Here is a 22,404-nt window from a genome sequence, read left to right on the forward strand (position 1 = left end):
GAGATGGACAAGTGCCCCACTGGCAGGAGGGCCCGGCTGGCCCCGAGCACGTGCACGGCCACACGACGCTCGGAATGCAGAGCGGGTCCCTCGTCAATGAGTACACGGAGGGCAGGGCCAAGGCCGCGCAGGTCGGACCTCACTCTTAACACGTCCTGCAAGCTCCCGGGCCTCAGAACGCCACCCCGAAAACGGGAGCAGCTACGTCTCAGCCCCTTACAGCTAAGTCCCCCAAGCGCGGTCTGGAGAATCCTCTGCCGTGAGACACTCTGGGAGAAAAGAATTTCTGGACAAGCAAGTTTGGAGAATGAGGCACCCTTCCCCTTCCCCTTAAAAATCCCAGATCCGCATTAGGACGATAAAGCCTCTGATCAGTCCCGCAGTGGAGAAATCCAGTGACTGTTTAACCAGTCAGCATGTCACAAACTTATTTGACCAAGAATTCTGTTTAGCGTCGTGACCACGAAGTGCCAGGTGAGGGAATTCTGCCCTCCACAGCTGCCGGGAGGCGGGCAGGCGAGGCTGAGCCCTACAGAGGGATCGGGGGTGACCGCTGGAGGACAGGGGAGCCCCGGCCGGGCCTGGGCAAGGTGCTCCTCTGCACGTTTAAAAGGGTTCTGCCCCGGGGAGACTGGTGCCACACCTGGGCTCAAGACCTGCCCACGGTGAGCTGGCCCTCGAGAAGGGGGGTCGCCATCTTGGGTGTCTCCGACCCTCCCACCACCAGCCTCGGCCCCACCCCTCCTCCGCAGGGCCGGCCTGGGGCTCTGGGCTCCTGTTGGGAGGTGCTTCTCCCTCCTGCAGACGGAGCACCTGGCTGGGGTAGTCGATGGCTTGCACCCCGTATGGAGCCTCCCCTCCCCATAGTGGGAACTTTCCTGCCTCAAAGTGCAGCCTGAGGACCTGTGGGCAGCCCCGCGGCCGTGTCCACTGCAGGGGCCCCAGGAGGTCAGGCCTGCCGAGCGCCAGGAATGGGCCAGGACCGTCTCAGACTGGATGGCCGCAAGGTGCCCAGGTGTCCTCCGTCGGCGGGCAACGCCCTGCGCTTGACCAGAGAGGAGACCTGGGCTTCCGCTCCCGGACCCCTCCCCGTCAGGGCCTCTGGGAACTCACGACCGCTATGTGCACGGGGCGCCAGCGGCAGCGACCCGGGAGAAGGAAGCAGAGACGCCAGGTACCTACGAGGTGGTGCTCGCTGGATTTACCTGGAACACTTCAGTCTGCCCCGGCTGCTGGTGCGCGTGCTGCTCACCGCTCTGCTGGCCGTGGTGCTGGCTCTGCCACTGCGACCAGACTTCCGAGGGCCGCCCCTGGAACTGCCCGCTACTCTGTCCGCTCTCGGCTGAAAGATCGACGTATAGGACACGTGCTTCAGAAGACAGCTGTGGCTGACACATAAGAATCTCTGCGGCCCACAGGGGCCCCCGTCCCTGAAGGCACGTCCAGAGCTGGGCGAACGTGTTTGCTGTCCCCTTCTCCGTGGGCCGGGAGGAGCCCTCTCGGGCACCGGCACGGGCATCAGAACGGAGCAGCGGCCCCGCCAGAGGACAAGCCTCCCCTCAGCAGGCCCGGACCTCCTCCAGCCCCACTGCCTCTCGGGGAACATGGCTGAAGGCACACAGGGCGCCCCCACGAGGTCCTTCCCCAGGGGCCATGAGCCACCGCCCTTCCCGCCTGTCCATGAGCTGAGTATTTCTCAGCGCCCGTCGGTTTGGGGGCAGAGGGTTTGGGCTCAGCTCAGACAAGAACACAGGGCTCTGGGGGAACCAGCAAATTCCCCTGTAAGTGAGCAGCCTGGCTTCTGTCTACGCTGTACAAAGAACACCCAAAACAGAAACAGAAAATAGGAAAAAAGAGCAGAGTTTTGTGTAAAACATTTTAAAGATTCGACCCAAGAGGATTAGCATGCATTAAGGCACGTCGAAAACTCAGGAACTGTTCTGTGGCTGCGAACCATCCAGCGGCAGTTTGGGGGCGACGGGCTCTCTGCCAAGCCCTGGGTGGCAGGACAGCCCCACCTTGCTCTTCCCAGTGGCCATGCAGACCACAGAGGACCTCGGCTACCTGACGGGTGGGCGCCGGGTGAATCCGAGGAAAGACGATAAAGTGTTTGAGGAGGATAATAAACCCCTCTCTCTCACACACACACATGCACACGCACACACAACCCCCCCTTACTGCCTGACACGAAGGGCGTTAACAACACACACACACTCATTCGATGCTTCAGACCCGGTGCTTTTCACGCCCCGCACGATAACCGTTCGTGAAGCCTGCTTTGAGACCAGGGAAGGCGTCGAGAACGAGAGGGGTTTAAGTCTATGCGCACGCAGGAGTCCATTGTAACCAACCAACAACAAAAACCAGCGTCTGGCAATCTGCAGAGCCTTCTGCTAACAGTCACGAGACCCGGGGGCCAGGAGGGAGGCTTTCGTGGAGTCACGTCCACAGGCCCGATTCGGACATCTAGAAATGCAGCACGGCAGCGAAAGTAAATGAGCAGCAGCAGCAGCTGGAGCTGTGAGGGAGGCCACACTTGACGGCCACCTGGCCCATCCTGGAGGCCCAGAGGCAGCACACAAGCGGGCCACCCGCTGCTCCAGGGGACAGAGGGTTATGGCCACCCCCGAAGGCGAGGGCGTGGCAGGGCTGTCCCAACTTGCATCCTCCAGGACCTGCTACCACAGAGGTCTTGCCATCATGCATAACGTCTCTCAGTCCGTCCTTCCTGATGAGGCCTGGACCGTGTCCCCCAAATTCACACTGAAGGCCTAACCCCCAATACCTCAGAATGTGCCTGTGTTTGGAGACGGGGCCTTTAAAGAAGTAATTCAGGTAAAACGGGGTCATCAGGGTGGGTCCTACTCCAACATGACCGGTGTCCTTGTAAGACATGGGTAAGGCCAGGTGGGCACTAGACTTATCGGGGGGGAGGGGGGTCACTTCGTAAGTTATACTAACGTCTGACCACTATGCTTTGCACCTGAAACGAATACGATATTAAATGTCAACTGTCACTGAAAATCTTTTAATTAACAACAAAAAGATAAGAGGCTGGGACACGGATGTGCACGGAGGGAGGGCCACGTAAGACACGGAAGAAACGGCCTCTGCCTCACGAGGGACCCGCCCCGCCAAGACCGGGCTGTCAGGCTTCCCGCCTCGGGCCACAGGGAGTGCTGGCTGTTCAGGCCACGCGGTGTGGGACCCTGTGGTGTGGCAGCTCCAGCAAACTCTCACTCCCACCGAGCTGCCTGCCTGCCTCTGCCCTCCAACTTCTCAAGCCATCCACACCCCAGCGTCTTCCTGTGGAACTGCCCGTCTCCTCAGCCCTCTGCAATGACTCACAGCCACGTCCCCGCCCAGCCCGACGGGCCCTCAGCACGCTCAGTCCTGGACTCCTCTGGGGACCAGCAGCCGGACCGCCTGCTCTTTGAAGCATTTCTGCTGACTTGTAGGACGACACCCGATTTTGGCTCTACTACGTCCCCCACCACTCTGCCGGTGCCCCCTGGTCCTTATGTGTGCCTCTGTCCCTTCGCACACGTTGAAAGTGGGACCTCAGCTAGGCCTTGCCTTCCATCGACACATGAGATGGGGAAGGGGGGCGGCGAAAAATGGCTGGTTCATCGGTTCACTTGGCAGACACTTCCCAGGCCCATGCCGGAATAGTCCACTCGCATGACACGAACACCCACTCTCATGGGTCCTCCTCAGTGACAGCCAGGGACAGGGGAGGGTGACGACTGGCCCTCTGCTTGTATATGGGGGGACTCGAGTCTCTGAAGCACGGACACAAGATTGCAGGGTAAAAATCCTTAAACTCCTGGGAAGGGGAGAGCTCCTCTCACGTGGGTGGCAGAAAAGGAAACTCATCCACGGACTGCTTTAGAAACGACGCCAACGAGTTAGTGCTCACGGGTCAAGCCCGCGCCTAAGGGAAGCGAGGCAGCGGGGCCTCACTCGGCCCCAGCCTCCCGGAGGACATTACGCCACGCGACGGGTGACCCGAAGGACAGGTCCGCTGGCCACGTGACATGACAGTTAAAGGGGGAAGACCTCCTCCGGCCTCTGCTACCCAACGATTTCCTTTCTGACCTGCCTCAGGGACCCCGAGTAAGTAATGAGTAACAGCCGCAGCGTCATCTCTCCCGGACAGAGCACTGTGGGGCCTTCGCCGAAACCTTTGCCCGGACCGGCTTGTGCCGCAGAGAGATGGTGAACAGGGATGCTCACGGCCGCGCCTCCGAGATGGACCGCTGCCCGCTTCCGGAAAAAGCCCCAGTGGGCACCAGCATCTTCATGCTGCCTTATTGTTCCCAAAGCCACGTGGATGGCTACAGGCCGGGAGCAGGTCCTGGCCGTGCCGCGTCTCTGGCTCTGCCGGCTTCCTGCACCAAATCTGGGCTGTGACAGCCCTGGCTGGATGCACGGGCCACCTGCCGGCCCAGGGGGCCAGAGAGGTCATGTCACAGGCCACCAGCACCTGGGCTAACCGGGTGGGCGTTCAGACCAAAGATGAGGACCTTGAGGAGCTGTGGGCCCCTAGTTGTGGGGACAAGGGAATGATGTCGTCTTTTTAACACACTTTTTTACGGGCGCTCAATGCTGTAATCTCGCCGTTGCCAAGTTCTCCCTCGTGAGGTTCGTGTGATTTGGAAACCGCCCCAGGGGTCAAAGCTCACGCGAAGGCCTGCTCGGCCGTCCTGGGTGGCTGGGTTTAGCTTGGCTACAGTCAACCAGGGCGGGCTTCGTGCCCCGGGGAACACTGGCAGTGTCCGGAGACATCTGCTCATTGTCATAAATGGAGAAGTAATAGTGGGTAGAGACAGGGACACGGCTCAACGCCCTGCGAGCATGGGACGGCACCCACCACAGAGTCACCTGCTGTGAGATGTCACCGGCACGTGGCTCAGACACCTTGCTGCACAAAGTTGGCAAAGAGCCCCAAAGTGGCAGCTGCTCCCTCACAGATGCTCCCGGGCAAGGCGTCCACCGCACGTCAAGGAGCAAACATTCCCCGTGGCTCTGGCTAAGACTTCGTCTTTCCACCCCTCACTAGTAGGGGCGGAAGGCCTGCAGCTGGCCGAGTGCACGGGGCTGTTCTGGGGGCAGCGGCTAGGGGAGACAGAAGCATGGTGTGCTGAGCATCTCAGGTGACGGAGTCCCCCACAGGCGTGCCCAGCCAGCCCGGCTCCGGGTCTAATTAGTCACCCTATTTCTCACTGCAAGAAGCTCTGACATATCTGGAATAGCAAATCCTTTCAACCGACCTCTCCAGCACAAACCTGCCGGGCTGGGCGGGCCAGGCAGGGTGGACACGGCTCTTTCGAGGAGGGGCCGCGGTGTCACGCTGGTGTGTCCTGAGCTTTGCAAAAGACACCCATCCTCAGAGTCAGTGCCATCTGTGGTGACCGGAGTTGATGTGTGTCGACCTGCTGTGACTTGTGTCACACATGAATTGAATGCTTTCACCGCCCCTTCCTACACCGGAAAGCATGTACGTGTGAATGTGTGAACAGGTGGCCACGGACACGTTGGGCTTGACACGAGAACCTGCTACGAGCGCACGGGATTAATGCTGGAGGGACCGCTGAGTCCTTGGGGAGGGACAGACGCGTCAGGAAACGCTGTGCCCCAGGACCTCGGACTGAGGGGTGCAGCTGGCCATGCCCCCCACAGGCGGGGACCTCCACTGCGATGTCCCTAAGGCTGACAGATGGCCAAAACGGAAGCTCGGATGTTTGGGTGCAGCTTCATGCTCCCCTAGGAGCCCCACTCCTGAATGTCACCGTGACAGCACTGTAGGAAACGGGGCCCCGGCTGGTGCTTCCTGCCAGAGCCAGAGGTCCCTGACTAGGCCCACCCGTGCGGGACGGAGGCCTGGCCCGGGAGAGACGTTGAGGGGTGCACACGTGCGGGGAGCGGACGGCAAGGGTGTCAGGGACGTGCCCCAGAAGGCAGCTGTGTAACTCTAACGAGACCTGCAACACGTCCGCCACGGCGCAGGACCCCGCTCTGGTGTTACAAACAGAAAGAACTTCGGTGATTATTATTCAGACACCGTGTCCTCAGAACTGCTCTCCAGTTTTCTGAAAGGAGACTATGGGGCTTTGGGGGGCCTGAGAGTCTTGCCGAGGGCCAGAGGGTGAAGGGCAGGTTCAGCGACATCAGCACTCAGAAGTCCCAGGGCCTCGAGTATCGTAGATCGACCCGCAGAGCCCAGGTCTGAGCAGCCACCCCTCAGAAACACCGCCAGCCCCCTTGGGGCCGGACACAGAGCCTCCTGGAGACCTCTGCATCTGGTCCCGGGCTCTTGGAGCGTGGGGCTCGGCCCCGCAGTGCGGGGTGTTTGCAAAGCAGTTTTGTTGGCCCTCCCAGGCACGCCCAACCTCGTTCCCCACCTACCGAACCCTGGAGTCCTGCTGGCCAGGCTGGAGTAAGCGTTCCCGCTGGGCGAGGAGGTGGCCGGGCTGGACAGCGGGCTGTAGGAGGAGGGGTCGGCCGGGTAGGTGTGGCTTGTCCCAATCCCAAAGGGGGTCGACTGCGTCTTGCTGGACTGAGAAGGGATTTGCTGCAATCAGGACAGAGCCCAGATGGGGTGCAGCACCGGCAGGTCCTGCCCCTGCTGCAGGCCGGTCACCATCACCCACAGGTATGGCGGCAGGGTGACATGCTGCTCTGGGCCGGCCGGACTCCCCACGGCCCTCCTGGCTGGCTAGGCACAGGGTGGGGGCCAGGCCAGCCTGTGCAGGCACAAGAACCTCAGGACTTGGGCCCTGGATGTTTGGGGCAGGTCCTACTGAAGTCACCCTCAGGGCTACCGTGATCTGGGTCCCCTGGCTTCTGATGACGGGGCCCGGTGCCACGACCACCAAGACCTGCCCTGATTTGTGCTCCTGGACACCCAGCTGTGGTCCGGCTCAGAACGCTGAGCCAGCCTCAGGGCCACAACACCCAGAGAAGTCACATCTGGGCGCTCTGCCCGCTGGCACCGGGGGACCGTGCCGTCCGCGAGGCCCGTACCTGTCCGGGGAAGGGCGGCCGGCTCCCCGCCCACGCCGCCTGGCTCTGGCTCAGCTGCCGGGAGATCTGGGACATGCTCTGGCCCGCGGGTGAGGGGGACTGCATGTCGTTCACCCCGGGCACGTGAACCACAGGTGAGCTACGAGAGAGCACGAGAGAGCTGAGGGGCTGTGCGCCGGGACCGCCGCCCCCAGCTCCCGCTCCGTGCCTCTGAACAGATGCCGCCCAGGAACGCAGGGGCCTCCCACAGTGAAAAGCGGTCTCCCCTCAACCCACTCCTCCGAGTTCTGGGCGACAGTTGTAGCTCTGAGACGCCCACAGAGCTTACAGGTTCAGGAAAGGGGTCGCAGGTTGTTGGTCTTAAGCAGAGGAAGAGGCTGACAGAGGAGCCCGCTGGTCGGAGCCCAGCCCTGGGCATGAGGCTGTTACGCCCCCCGCCCCCCTCAGCGGAACTGTCTCTGTTAGGCGGGCAGCTGTGCTCACCCCACACTGCCCCTGCTGCGTGGCCAGCGGCACTGAGCACCCCTCTGCGAGCTCGGTCTCTGGCCACTGTCCCCTCCGGGGCACGCGCTGTCTGCACGGTTGACACGTGTGCCCTGGGATTTTTCCAGCTACGCCCGCTACATGGTAAGCTGATGAAGGCGGGTAAGCCTGCATGTCGTGTCCGGCCCTTCCCCTGGCCCCCGACCCAGCTCAGCACGGGCAGTGACCTCGAGAAGCCCTATATGCTAAGAACCAAGCCTGGAGAAGACCAGACACCCTGCCTGTACCTCTGAGTGGCCCTACAGGCCGAGACCCCAGGCACGATGGGCCAAGTCATTCTCTCTTCCTTGGGTCTGACTGTGGCCTCTGGGAAGCAGGGAACAGGGCACTTGCTGCTGCCCTACCAGGTATCCTCAGCTCTGACCTAGTCTAGAGGCCTCCTCACTCCCTTCTCCCTGGCAGGTACCCTCCAGGTCTGAGAACGTGTGAGTGACAGTAGATCCCGTCTCTGGCAACCCACAGAGGGCGTGGGCGGAACCAGAACTCCCCAGATCCTCGGCCCGGCCCAGAGCCTGCGGATGGCAAGCACTGCCCGATGTCGTAGCATTGCAGCTCAGGGCCGAGCTCCGAGACCCTCCCACCCCGGACCCCCACCCCACACGCACCTGAAGGCCTTCCCCGAGTGTCCCGCCGGGAAGGGGCTCCCTTGGGGGTAGATCTGCTGGGTTCCCGCCGTGGAGGCCGAGCTCATCATCTTTTTCTCCGCTGGGAAGAGCAGAGCAGGGGTCACCGGGAGGGTCCCCAGCCCGCGGATCATGGGGCGGGCAGCCCCAAGAGCAGGTGCGGGGCGGGCGTGCACCCGCGTGAGAGGCCTGGGGGTGGCGCCCTAGCCTCAGCACGCGCATCTCCAGGGCCTCCCTGCACCCTTCAGCCTGGCCTCTGCCTCCTGGCCCAGGCCACGAGCCACCGGAAGGCAGGCCCCCTCCATGGTCAGGAAGGTTCCCATTAGACACCACCTTCCTGAATCCCTCCAGCCCCACGGGGTGGGTGACTCACCTCACGTGCGAGGAGGCAGACCGCAGTGGGCGTCAACCCCAACTCCACCCCACACAGCAGGGGTGTGGACAGAAATGGACGGACAGACAGATGTGCGGACGTGCCCATCGCTGTATCTGTTACCTTCTGTCTTCGGTCTTTCGTACTCAGGAGTCAGTGATCAACTCACCAACTCACTTTCTCGCCCGTGATCGTCACATTCTCCAGCCATCTCTCTTCTCAGAGTGTCTTCCAATCGCTAACAGCTTCCTCGTCCTCTCGGAAGCCGTTTGGAAGCGTGATTTCCTTCCTTCCTTCCGTGGGTTTTTCCCCTTCCATCAGTGGGTACGTTTAAACACACCGGAAACGAAACTTCTCGTAAGCGTCCAAGATAAAACTCCGCGTGCTGATGAAAGCCGCCTCCTTGTTACCCCGAGTCCAAAGCACGCCGAACCGAGTCGCTTCTGGCTTTTATTTTAAAATGTCTTTTGTGTCTCCTAACGATGTCTACATTCGTTTTAGGCGCCGGTGGCGCCACCGCCCATCGCTACTGCTTTTCTAACCTGTCGCTTCCATTCCCGTGTTTCGTGTTCTGACTCATTTCACGAGCCAGCTCAGGCAGGCGCAGGCAGGCGGTGCGCCCCGGAGGACGTCTCCCGCTGTTTCTGTCGATGAGAGCAGCTCGGCTGCTGGGGACTTTCTGCCACGTGTAGGTCCTTTTTCTTATCCATTGTTGCTGTTTACGTTTTGCCATCTTCACGGAAAGGTGTCTGCATTTGCACACTGCTAAGCTTCAAGCGGATCGCCCAGAAATGCTGGGGGAACCTGGTCGGCCACTTCGGCCTCGTCTGAGAAGGGAAAGCTCCGAGACGTGCCATGGCTTCTTCCTCTTGCGGGATGAAGCTACGTGACTCCACACAAGCCGAGGACGTAGCGACGCCGGTGGGCGGCACATCTGGAAGGCCGGGACCTCACGACAGGAGCTTCTGTCGGCAGCTGGACACCGACTGCCCTCTGTGGGCGGCAGCCCCGGCGCCCTCCTCCAGGTCTTAGATTCGGCCCGCAGCCAAGCGGGGATGGCTGTGGTCTCCCGCCGCACACGGTGGCATCACGGCTCTGAGGCCTGCTCTCCTCCCGCTGCCCGAGGCCTCGCTGCCCGCCCTCCGCCCACGCTGGCCCCAGCGTGGCGATGAGGCTGGCAGGACGCCCCTGCGGTTCCCTTCCTCCAGCTTCCACGCTCCCCACGGGCGAGGCGGCTGCTTCTGCCAGCCCCCGACCGCGTGAAGACGGCACCTCTCGTCTGAGCTTTGGAACCGATGAGGACGCGTCGCTCTAGGGGTGACCGGGGAGGGAGCGGGAAGCAGCGACGCCCGTGGGCTCCAGGGGCGCCTCCACTGAGGACTGCGCTGTGGAGACAGGGCTGCCCACCACACGGGGGTCAGGGCGAGCTGTGGAGCGGCCGCCGACGGAACGCGACACCGGCGGTAACCGGAGTTAGCGCACCGATCTGGAAATGTGTTTACAACCAACGGTCACGCGCGAAAAGCAAGCCGCCCAGCCGTGCGAGCTCGGTTTTGCGTGTGAAAAGCACTCGCGTGTAGAAAGAGACAGATGGGACGTACTTTTTAAAAGTGATTATATCCGGGTGGTGGCAGCGCAGATGATTCAAAGTTTTCTTTTTTAACGCACGTTTTCATTTTAAAATGTAGTCCTCTCTGCGTCGGAGATCACATTGAGATTGTTTTTACGGGAACGTGCTTTCGGCCTAATAAAACTGAGCTGCTCCATGGGTGAACACAGCTCATTTATTCCAAAGCCTCCAACTTGAAAGTGAGATGTCAGAGGCCCCGGGGTCTGGGAGGGGCCACGCCCAGGGCAGGCCCGACGCTCGGCCTCCGGGTCTGGTGCTCTCTGATGTCCTGAAGCAGTCTCTGAAGACTCCGCCTCCACGGCCCTGTCCCCACGGGTGGCTGTCTCTAGATGGCCTGACAGCAACTACGTACCCCTCACGCTCACCCCATGCTCACCCTCAGCGCCGTGCACCCAGACACTCACATGCACTGATGCCTGCAAACATCTCAGCAAACCGGGGGTCCCTCTCCTGCGAAAAGATCGCATCTGCCTTCTCCACAGACTTCCCAGACTCGTGCACACCAGCCGGCAGGTTGGGGACAGGAACCTGTTTGCACATCGAAACACAACGGCACCACATGTGTGAGGCACAGAGCATACGCCTGCAGCAGCCACCCGGTCCCTGTCATCGAAGCCCTCCCTCGGGAACTGCCGGGGTTCCAGGCTGAATGGGTGTGGGGGGCGGCAAGCTTTTCTATATACGAAGGCCGAGAAGAGACCGGTGGGGCGTCAACTGTAGGTCACAGAAAGAACAACAAGGTCAGAGAGAAATAAAAATAATCCATTTACTCTAAATAGCAGAAAAGGTGGACGTGAAGTTTAACTAAGGAGACCGCACGCCAACATACAGCGGTCTCTCTACGCAGCCAGGAGCAGAGAGGAAGAGACAGGGGAGAGGGGGGGGAGGGGAGGAGGGGGGGAGGTGGGTACAGGTGACATGGGGAGAGACAAGGCCAGTAGGAAGGAGGAGGACTGACAGGACGCAGGAGAAACGGCTGGGGCTGACAGAGCTCGGGCTGCGTCTGCTGGCGTCTGAGCTGGCCAGTGCCGGGGCGTACACACGGCCGTGTGACATTCTCGAAGCCGCTGGCCACGGCGTGTACACAGGTCTGCATGTGTGGGCGGATGCGGGCTGCGGGGCTCAAGCTAAGGGCTGGACGGAGGCACAGACTGCCGCGTGGGGGACCCTCCACCCGGGACGGCGTGCGGCAGAAAGTCACCTGTGACAAGTCGTATGACGACAGCCCGTCTCTCTGGTGAACCTCCAGCTCTGCCTGCTGCTGTTGGAGCTGCCTGCAGAACAAGCCACAGTCACAGGATCGAAGGTGATGGGCACGAGGCTGCGCCCGACCTGCCCTGGGCCCCGAGGCACCATGGGCTGCACCTGACGGGTCTTTAAACCGTTCTCAATTTTAATTTATTTTTTTTTCATGCTCCAAATCAAGATTCTAAACCCTGTATTATTAGTTCAGAATGCCAATGCATGGGAAATAAGATTTGACTTATGACTTCGTTTTATACAGGGTAGGAAGACATTAAAAGAGCAAAAAAAATTAAGACTCAGTTCAGGAAGGCAGCTGGGTTTAATGCTGAGCAAACGTTCAACCCAAGCCGGCAGATTTACGTGGCTTCGCCCCACGTTAAAACGAGGAGCTTCTAATTTGCAGGAAGGCATGGTGGGGGCCAGAGGCATCAGGACGGAGCCTGCTCGCCCACCTACGGGAGACAAAGCTCCGTCCCGAAGAAAACAAGTCTCAGGCTTGGCTGCAAACCCCAGACACTGCGCTCACCCCATCCGACACCAGCACGTCCGCCCACAGCCCCATTTCCGTCCAGAGCTGAGCGCACGTGCAAGAAGTGCTGACCAGTGGCCGCCCGCCCTGGGAAGAGGCCTAAGAAGCTTTCTCGGACATTTCACAGCCAGAGAACTAAAATAAACCTCGCTGCGCTTGCAAATTCTACGGAGGGAAAAGCCGCGAGGGAACCAGCCTCTCGCCGCGGCCACGTGCCGCCCCCCATGAGCCGGAGGCCGAGCGCTGACGATGACAAACCAGACGCGTCCGGCCCGGCTTCCTGTCCCTCCCGTCCAGGTGGCCTCCTGCATCAGGGAGGTCAGGATGCTGGGTGGACACCGTCCATTACGCAGACGCTCCCTGGACAGAGGCCTTACTCAGCCTGGGAGGTGGGCACGCAGCCGCGAGCGGGCACTCAGCGCCAGTGCGATGGCACCGGGGTGGCCGGGATCTGGCTCGCAGCCGTCAGGGGCTCGGGAAGCTCAGTGACTGGGGCGAGGCTGGTGACATCCACCCCGACTGAGCCCCGTCCGCGTGCCCACTGCGGAGGAGTCAGGACGCAGGGGTTTGGAGCTGCTTTGCTCGGGGACCAGGGACAGCGTGTCTGTTACAGGGGGAGGACCGGGGCCACGTGGGGTGGCTCGACAGGCGCCGGACAGAAGGCCGGGAGCAGGACGGGCACTCACCCAAGTCCCGGCAAAGGCCTCACGGGGCCCTGACGGGAGGAGGACCCCAGGTCCCACGAGGCCGCCTGCTGCAGGTACATGGGGTGGGACCAGGACGAGTCCAGGCCGGGGCTGGGTGATCGGGGGTTTCGGCCCCTCCCATGGCCCTCAGCTCTGCTTTTCTACCCCCTCTGCCCAGCACCCTGCCAGCTGCCGCCCAGGACTGGCCACCTCTGGATGCGCAGGGGTGCTCCACAGACTGACAGGCGCCGGCGTGACTGGGCTGTGGGGTTGTATGGACACGCACGCAGCAGCCGAGGTCACGGAGGCCCGGGAAGAGGGCCCGGCCCCGGCAAGCAGAGGGAGGTCCAGGCCACCCCCTCCGGGGCAGCATGGTGCCCGCGTGGGGCCAACGTCAGCACGCCACGATGCCCGTCAGGCCAGGCCGCCACCCACCACCACGAGAGCGACGTGGGCAAGTGGCTGCACGTGAAGCTGGGGCCCGTCTTCGGGGGTCACCCCATCTTCCCGCACTAGGCTAACAGGGCAGCATGGAAGAAAAGAGGCCTTGTCCTCGCAGCTTCCCACAAACGCTGACCACTGCCACTGCTCTGCGGAAGGGCCCGTGCGGTGGCCGCGACTGGGTGCCAGCTCTCCCCAAGCACAGAGCGTCGGTGGCCCTCTGCCGACCGGCTGCTGGCTACAGGGGTTAGCCAGACTCAAAGGGCCGGCGGCTGGCGTCCACGGCCGTCACTGCCCTCTGCTGACCGCAGCGAAAACCTCCCTTTAGTCCAGGAGTGGCTTCAGCGACAGGAGGTCTGGGACGGGGCTTCTGCCTCGTCCACGGACAGCAGGCACCGCAGTCACGCGGAGACAGTGGGATTAGGAGCACAGGTGTTGGGGAGGCGGCGAGGCAGACGGGTGGACGGAAGGTGGGGGGCCAGGATCCGCTTAGAGCGCTGGCTTCCTGGCGGAGAACTCCAGGACGGAGCCCAGGGCTCTGAGCGAGACGGGCTTGCCCGGCTCCCACGGGGCAGCGGACACGGGAGGCGTGAGCCCGGGGACACTCGGCTCCGAGGCTACGCAGACACCGGCTGGCACTGTCCCCCTCACCGCTGCCTTTCCCCCTGTGGCCGCCACTCGGCACCTGGCTCCAGCAAGCAAGGAGCACCCCCGAGGCCCTGTGGGGAGCAGCTTCGTCGCTGCTGGGGGCCACAGTGCAGGCAGACAGGAGCGGGCAGAGACGGGCAGTCTCACGAACGAGCGGGAGAAGGTTCGCATGGGTCCCCAGCTCACCGGCTCCTCAGGAGGCCACAGAGCTGCCCAGGCGTGTGCTGACGCCGTGGGGCGCGGCCGTGCGCAGCCTCAGACCCGGAGGAGCGCCTGGACGAGCGCGCGGCACAGAAATTGCGTGTCCCTGCACGCCCAGCCCCCGCCCCAGGCCCTGGGGCTGCTCGCTCCGGCTCCGCAGGACGGGGACCCGGTGCCAGCAGCTGCCTCAGCCGGGAGCCACCAGGAGCCCAGCTCTGCTCTGCGGCCTCCACGCTCTGGGCACCAGGGCCTCTGAAACCAACCGTGCTGAGCGGTCACCACGAGGCCACGAGGAGGGGGCCCCGCCCCGCCCCCCGCCTGCCTCAGGCCTTGCAGACTCCCCAGCGGCGGGGAGCAGGGGTCCCCAGGGCACGCACGTACTTGACGTTGGTGTTGGTGCAGATGACGTACTCGATCTCGTCTGAGTAGGGGTTTTGGAAGGTGAAGCTGCTGGTGCGGATCAGCAGCCACTCCCGGCTCTTCGTGCGGAATCGGTACATGACCGACAGCACCTGGCCTTTCAGCTTGACCACCTGTGAACACATTCGGAGAAGGATGTCCGCGGGAGGAGGGATGGTGCCAGACGGGCAGAAGGCGGGGCCCGCGGGGGGCCGGTGAGGGCCAGCACCGGGAAGCGGGGAGACAGCACAGGTGCGCGGGGGCCGCCAGCGGAGGGGACCCTCCGTCTACTTCCCCATCCACACACGGCCCTGCAGCTGGCTCACTCTGCCACCAGCACGTGAGAACCCAACCAGCCAACGCCTGTTTCACTTCAGGAGTCTTTAGCTTTTACACATCAGATCACAACAAGTCTAAGTTGGGAGACAGCGTGTTCGCAGGGTCCAGAAAGGGCTCCTGCAGACAAGGGGTTCGGACACACGCTGGACACTGGACGGCGGGTAAGAGTCGCGAGCAGAGCGGTGTGGGACCGGCTCTCCCGGCGGGAGGCACGGCGTGGGCAAACGCTCAGAGGCTGGGAACGGAGGGGCGATGGGGTCGGCGGCACGTGTGAGGCCGCAGGCCCTGGGGTCCAGGCCTCGCGGCCAGGCCGGCACACCCACTGTGCTCAGTCCAGGTGCGAGGCTGAGACGCCAGGCCACACAGGCCGGGCCTGCACCCGGCTCGCACGCTGTGCCGGAAGGTGCCGGGACAGAAGCCGCTGGGACCCTCAGGGGCTCCGCGCCCCCGTCTGGCCTCTGGATGAGCCGGGACCGGAGAGGGAATCCGGAGCGAGCTCGGGTTCCGGGCCCTCGGCCCCCGGCCGGCACCACGCTGCCACCCGCCACACGCAGACCCCTCACGCACTTGGCCTGGGCCGCTCCAGCGCCTGTGTTTCCAGGGTCCAGGGCTGACTCTGAGCTGACACGGCTACTGCCCTGCTTTTACCAAAATAAGCCACTTCCTTTCAGCAACATTTGTGCCCCTCCCCGGCCGCCAGTGGCTGGAGCCCAGAGGATACAAGGAGGGGCCCAGGAGGTCCCTACGGCGGCTCGGCCGCTGCCTGCTGCCCACTGCCCCTGTGACTGGCCAGGCTGTGGCTCGCCTCCCACCTGGGGAGGGGGCGCTGCTCACAGAGCAAGCGACACTGGGGCTGGCGATGGGGCGGGGCCAGGTGTAACATGCCTCCCTGTCCTCTTCAAAACCAAGCGGGTTCTGACAGTGTCGGCAGCTTAGAACCGCCACGTGCTGTCTGCTGACTCCCTGCCCCTCCATCCAGCTGGCTGCACGGGCCAGAAGCCGAGACGGCCTCCCCTCCCCGACCTCACTCCCCACCGCCGGCCCCTCAGTGCTCAGTGTGGGTGTGGGGCAGGTGCCTGGACGGATGCAGGGGACGAGCGTGACGCACAGTCTGGGCTGGAGCCGAGGGAGAGGAGGGGAGGGGAGGCAGTCGAGGGCGGAGCCTTCGGCTCGCGGCCTGGAGGAGCAGGCCGAAGGGGGAGGACGGACGCGTGCGAGCCGTGGACACCAGGAGCGGAGCGCTCGGGGGGCGCAGCGCAGAGCGTGGGGGGCAGGCGGGGCCGGAGGGGGCCCGTGCCTGGCGGGTGACGGAGTGCTGGGTCCTCAGGTGCGGACGTGACGCGGCACGACCTGCCACAGGAGGGTCTGCTGTGGCGGGGGTCGCTCCGGGCAGCGCAGGGTGTCAGGGCCCTGCTCCCCGGGGCGAATGGCAAACGCGGTCCCTCGTCCTCTCCCGACCCCACCCGGTCTTTTACTTCCTAGGGCTGGAGCGAGGCGCGGGAGCCCTCCGAGGAAGCTGTTCTCTCTCATCCCAGCTGACCTGGGCTAAGGGGGTACCAGGTCCTCAAGGGACCCAAGGAAGTTTACGCGAAAGTGTTTTCCACAGTGCCTGGCGCATAGTAGGTGCGGCGCATAGTAGGTGCTTAATGAACAGCTAACAGTAGCGATGCCCATGAGGCAGTTGTCAGGCTCGCCGAAGTCATCCCCCATTCTCTCTCCCTCCCCGTCTCTGCCCAAGGCATCGCTAACCCAGCGCTGTCCCCTCAACTGGCCGCCTCCTTCGCTGCCCACTGCTCCGGCCATTTCCGGCCTCAGCACCTGTCGCCCGCACCATCGGGACGGCCTCCGACTTGTCTTGTTCCACGTTTGTGTCTCCCCCACGGCTGGGCCACCGTTCTTTTCCAAATACACCGCTTCCCTTAAAATCCTCGAAGGACCCCTCACTTGAACGGGCCAGGAGAGAATTTAAACTCCTCCGCCCGGCGCTGAGGCCCTTCGTACCCTGGCCTCGCCAGCCCCGTTTTGGCCGCCGCCCGCGTCCTCCCCACAAGCCGGCCAGAGTCGCTCCGGCCATCAGGGACCACTCGCTCTCCCAAGAGGCCACGTTCGCTTGCACCGCGGGTGCTGCCCCTCAGTCCAGAATGGCCTGCCACTTCCTCCATGCTCGCCTGTTGGGCCCCGTCCCAACTGTCCTCTCCCGTGGGGACCGTTCCGGCGTCCTCCCCCCACCGCGACCCTCCACCCCGTCTCGTGCCCTGCTGCACGGCAGGCCCTGACTGGCGCCTCGGGCGGTGCCCTGTGCCCCGCCTGGCCCGTCGCGGGACTGACGGTGGCCTGCCGACCGCGTCCACGCGCACCCGGGTTCCACGCCTGCTGCCAGCGGGCCCTGGCGGTACCTGCTGAAAGCTCTCGCGCAGATGGCTCTGATCCTCCGAGTGGCAGAATTCCAAAATGTCCTTTCCCAGAAGATCCTGAACAAGGAGAGACGCTTTATCAACCCCTTATGCCGTGTTCTCGTGATGCGCACGCACTGTTCATTCTGTGCTCGTGCACGCATCTCCCCAGCCCACCTCATCACACGGGGGACAGTGGGGGCGGGCGGACTCCCCAGGGCATGACCACGTGGTTGGCCCCGGGCCCTAGCCTAACGCCCTCCGGCATGCTCGGCTCCGGCCTCTCATTGTGCTAAGGCACCAGCTCAGCAGCATCCGAATGCAATTTCACATCTGTTTGCCCCGGAGAGGCAAAGTGTAATAAACACACTTTAATAAACACAAAAAGAAAGGAAATGGCAGCATGAAGGCAGATGTGCTGCCCACGAAACCGGAACTGTTTACACGTGGAAACTGTGGCTCTCCCGTGGCTGGAGAATCGCTGTCATCATGAAACAAGGTCCTTGTCAAAAGCCCGTTTCCCATCTACCTTCGCTGGCCGATGCTTTGTTCGAAGGACGTAGCATTAACCCAAAACAAAAGCGTGTTTCCCGAGGACGCCAACCTGGAGAACGGGCCGGCGGCAAGTGTGTGAAATGGCACGAGATCTAAACTGACCCATCGATCAGGCCCCCGATCAGCAGGGGACCGCGATGGGAGCGGACACCATGGAAGGTGCCGGAGGATCAGTGCGCCCGGCTGGGGACGTATGGCCGCCGAAGGCTACACGGAGTCGGGTTTACGTGCATCCAGAGATGTCGGAACTACACGAACAGTTCCAGGGTTTCACTGTGGACTGTGTGTCTAGTTCTACGACAGACACGCAATTAAAGTACCTGTATCAACGTATCCTGAACTTTCCTTTGTTTCAGAACAAAGATCTTTTTCTTTTTTTGCTTAAATTCTTTTTATTTAAAAAGAATTTTAAATCCGTAGAAAAATTGAAAGGATAGTCTGATAAACACCTGTGTATCCTTTACCTAGATTCAGTAATTGTCAGTATTTTGCCACATTTGCATTTTTCCTCTTTCTTTCCCATATATGTAGATATCAACATACACAAATGAACTGTATAGGAAAATATATAAGCACCCTTCATACCTACACACATATTTAAAATTCCTTGTTGAATCATTTGAAAGTGCGTAGCAGACAGCATGACACCTCCCCCTCCCGAAGCATGTATCTCATAAAAATGACATTCTTACTAAACCATAATGTATCACGTTACACTTTAAAAAAAAAAAACCAATAAAACCATCGCCTGTTCCATGTGCATTTCTTCAACTGCCTCCCAAAAGCCTTTATAGCTATATATGTCTTCAAGCTGAGGACTAATTAGGGCTCCCACGCTGCATACTGTCATTTTATCTCGTTGGTTTATCTTAATCTAGAACAATCCCTCCTGCCTTGCTGTGCTTCTCATAACATAGACTTTTATTTCTTTTTAAAGGTCTGGAACAAAGACTTGAAAATGTGCCACCTGCAAGAGAAGCTCTAAATACATTCGAGAAACAAAGGGGCTAGGGAAAATTAAGCGGACGCCTTTGCTTTAAGACATTTTAGAGTCTTTCATATTAATATGCTTTTTAAGTTTCCAAAGAGATTTCCTGTTTGGTTTTAATAAAAACTAACCCCTTTTCATAGAGCATCTTTCCTGCCGTTTGTGAAAAATCCGGTGGATAAACAGCGTGCCCCGGCAAAGAAACGGAGGGTCACGTGGGGCGGTGCGGTTGCCCATGCCGGCCTTTCCTGCCTGGGAAGGACCCGCCCGTCCAGGCTGGACCGTGGCTTTCTATGTGTGTCCCCCACATCACTGCTGCACTGCATCCCCCACCAATGAGATGAGCACGTTTTCCGTTAAGCTAAACCCCCAGCTGCTGCCGTGAGCTCAGGAAGACCGACCTGCGGCTGGTAGCCGATCACGCTGATGCAGCGCGGGTCCACAAACGTGATGACCGCGTCAGAGCTGTGCCGGGACAGGAACTCCGTGGGCACCGACATCCCGCTCATGTCCATGCACACAGGGGAGCTGGTCACCTGGAGCGGGGGAGCCGCGTCGAGGAGGTGTGGCCGGCGTCGGCGAGGGACACGGAACAGAGACAGACAAGGGGCATTAACGTGGACTCCACGTCACAGACCCCTCCACGCCATCGGCACGATGAGTCCACGAGGTTCAAACAGCCCGGGCCACACAGACACACTAGAACGGCGGGCCGCTTTCCTCCCCTTCCTGAGCCTCGGTTTCCTGGTCGGTCGGTGGGGACAATGACACCTGTCTTCTCACAGGGCAGTTGAGACACCGCACCTTGAACCCCAGATCCACGCCCGGCACGAGGCTGGTGCTGGCAAATGCCCACACCCTCTCTGCCCACCTCCCTCTGCCAGGGGGTCCCAGGAACTGGTCAGAACGTTCGGAAAGTCAAAACTCGTGGACCAAATCTGCCCAAGTAGTTTCTCTTCAGCCCTTGCGAGGAATAATCAGTGTTTGACACACGTGAATGAAACTGCCTTTTCATCTGTCCAAGCTCGGTGAGACCGGGGCGTGGGAGGCTCCCGCTCTCTGCTCTGTCGTCTACGGCTCCCTGGTCGGGAGGCACCCAAGGCCACAGAGAGAGCGAGGAGCCCAGGGCACATGAGTCACGGGCCTGAAACGCGTTATTCGGCATAGTTGGTGCTTTCACAAGATGGAGAAGTCACCTTCCCCGCCCTTGAGAGCTGACAGGGCTAGGGCAGGCTCGACCAACTGTACGGCCTAAGACCAGGCCTGGGCACTGAGACGGACGCATGACTCCGTGCCGGGGTATGCGGGGAGGCGATGGCGGATTCTGACCACACAGATAAAGGAGACATTGCGACTGGATCTCGAAGGATGAGTGAACAGGTGGAGAAGGGGCTCTGAAGCGGGGAGGGGCACGGGGAACCACGAGGAGGAAGGGAGAGCCTGTGGACACCCAGGGGCGAGGTCTGGAAACAGGGCGGGGGGGTGGGGCGGAAGGCTGCGAGTCAGTGCCTTGTCCCGCAGACCCGAAGTGTACACCCCAGGTGATTAAACAGGTGCGACGTGAGCAGAGGTCGGCTTCGTAGGAAGCACACACGTGTCGGGACGGACGGATGCGGGCCCTCGGCGAGGTGAGAACACACAGCTCACAGTCCCCCTCTCCACTCCCAGATCCAGCCTCGTCCTTCCCTCCCACCGAGTGAGACACGGGGAACCCAACAAACACTGGGTGCAGCGAGCTCAGAAGAGGCTCGGAAACCTGCAGGCCGCTGCTCTTTGTGACGTTAAGCCCGCATTTGAGACGAAAAAGGCTGCGAGCTTTTTCTCACCTGAAGTCTTCCAATTGCCACGAGGCAATATTTACTGCCCTGTCCCACGTCGGCATCTTCCTCAGGTATAGTCATCCCTGAAACGAGACGTGACAGCATCGTCCACACATACCTACGACGGAGGGAAAAGGCGCGACACAGGGCCCGTGACTGTGCCAACGCAATCGAACAGACAGACCCGCTGCTGACCTTAAATTCGGACCTCGGAACTCTGCCCTGGATGACCGGATGGAGAAGGAGAACGCCCGACGATGGTGGACGCTTAATTCCAAGACCTTCGGCCCAGATGCAAGACTCCTTTCCAAATACCCTGCCACTAAATCACGAAAACTAACGCGCCTCTTCTTCCATCTAAAGGGAAAGCTGTGAGTGTTTTCTGCATAAACCTGGACTCAGAAGGCAGAGCTTCATTTCCCGTAAATCGTAATCTGTAAACAGTTTGCCGAGGGGCGTCGGGAGGAAGGAGGGGGCATGACGGCCCCCCTCCGGCCCGTGTCACCGACTGAAGACAGGAGGGGGCCACGGGGGCGGCGGGCCCATTATCGTCCTGACAGGGGAGGGGGCGACATCACAGAAAGCTGCGGGCGTTTTTCCAAGGGAAACGAGAGAACCGTGATGCTCCGGTCCCCTCCATGCCTCAGCTGCGGGACGTCACTGCCATTTTCAGCCTTCAGTTCTACAAGGTTCAGAGGTGCAACGAAGTGCTCCACGGGCTGGCTTCTCCGCGGTCTCCAGTTTCTAGAAGCTAAACCCCACCTGTGCAGAAGGCAGGGCTGTGTCCGGCAGTCCGCCCGCCACCCACCGCTGTGGGGCTACGCTGTCATCCAACTTCCTGTCAGAGCCGCTGGCGGCAGCAGCTCCCCAGTGACTCAGCACTCGGCAGGGCCTGGCCCTCAGTGCCCGGCTCCCTTCGCCTGCTCCCGCCTCCAACCGGCTCCTCTCTGCCCCGCGTCCGTGGAGATGAGCCAGCATCGGCCCTCGCTCGTGCCCCAGAACTGACCAGTTCCCAGCCGAGCTCCTTCCGCCTGGGAACGGAACCCTGCAAAGGGAGGCCGTGCCCCTGGCCGTCTGCCTCTTCAGCTCTGACACTGTGGGTCTGCACGCACAGCTCCTAATTCGTGAGATCGCCCGAGTATGACGCACTTGACAAGCACCTACTGTGCGCCCGACACTCTGCTACAGTCTGCGCACCAGCAGTGCCCGAGAGCCAGGTCCCCCTCTCAAGTTCGCAGCTGACGCGGGCGCGGAGCATCGCGATGCCTTCTGGTTACTGTCAGGACCGAGGGATGAGCATGCTGCTCGGAGGAGGGGCACGTGACCGAGGCTGGGCCGGGCCAGGAGGAAACGCTTCCAGCAGGACCCGCAACGTTTGTCAAAGTCATTTTTAATCAGAACGTGGCCATTCCCCCATTTCGGCAGATTCCAAGGACTCCGTGATCGGCCTCACAAGCCCTCCTGCCCTCCGCTAAATGACCTTTCTTAGGAAACACCCTTCCCCAGGCAGGTCCAAATAAACCCGAGTAGCGTGAACAACGCCCGGACGCAGAACTGGACACTGCTATCTGGGAGGACGCTCGGCGCTGGCCGGGCATGCCTCCTCACTCCTGACCTGTGCACACGCTCGTGGGAAGCTGGAAGACTGTCCGGTCGTGCTGGGTGAAGCCTGACCCGGGGCTTATCCCGCACGTGTCAATAAGACCTATTTCTGCACTCCGCCAGACTGGGCGGAGGAGGTGGCCACTGCCTTTTCCTGCAAGCGATTTAGGCCACTTGCTCACAGCACGCTTCCAGAGTCTTCTCTGGGGAATACTAACAAGTCTTAGGCAAAAAAAAAAAAAAGAAATGATAATAATAGTAAGTTTGGCCAAACACGTTTGGGAAGCATAGTTTCAACAAAGACAGAGAGGTTTCGTCATCGCAAGCCTCAGGGAATGTAACGTGAGATCTGGAGCACGGTTC

At 61.2% G+C, this 22,404-nt stretch overlaps 1 protein-coding gene across 1 annotated transcript in view; it reads right to left on the reverse strand.

Annotated features, from left to right (window-relative positions):
* The window catches only part of ARNT2 (aryl hydrocarbon receptor nuclear translocator 2), a 91,154-nt gene that overhangs the window by 487 nt on the left and 68,263 nt on the right, over positions 1–22,404 (reverse strand). The window contains exons 9-18 of the mRNA XM_039858297.1: positions 20,446–20,522; positions 19,021–19,155; positions 17,080–17,154; positions 14,327–14,478; positions 11,397–11,469; positions 10,600–10,723; positions 8,175–8,274; positions 7,027–7,165; positions 6,409–6,574; positions 1,206–1,342 (exon numbers count right to left, since the gene is read on the reverse strand). Coding sequence (XP_039714231.1) covers positions 1,206–1,342; positions 6,409–6,574; positions 7,027–7,165; positions 8,175–8,274; positions 10,600–10,723; positions 11,397–11,469; positions 14,327–14,478; positions 17,080–17,154; positions 19,021–19,155; positions 20,446–20,522 — 1,178 coding nt within the window. The remainder of the gene's footprint in view (positions 1–1,205; positions 1,343–6,408; positions 6,575–7,026; positions 7,166–8,174; positions 8,275–10,599; positions 10,724–11,396; positions 11,470–14,326; positions 14,479–17,079; positions 17,155–19,020; positions 19,156–20,445; positions 20,523–22,404) is intronic.

Source organism: Pteropus medius, unplaced genomic scaffold, assembly GCF_902729225.1.
Source record: "Pteropus medius unplaced genomic scaffold, Ma_sr-lr_union100, whole genome shotgun sequence".
In the NCBI taxonomy this organism is placed as follows: Eukaryota; Metazoa; Chordata; class Mammalia; order Chiroptera; family Pteropodidae; genus Pteropus; species Pteropus medius.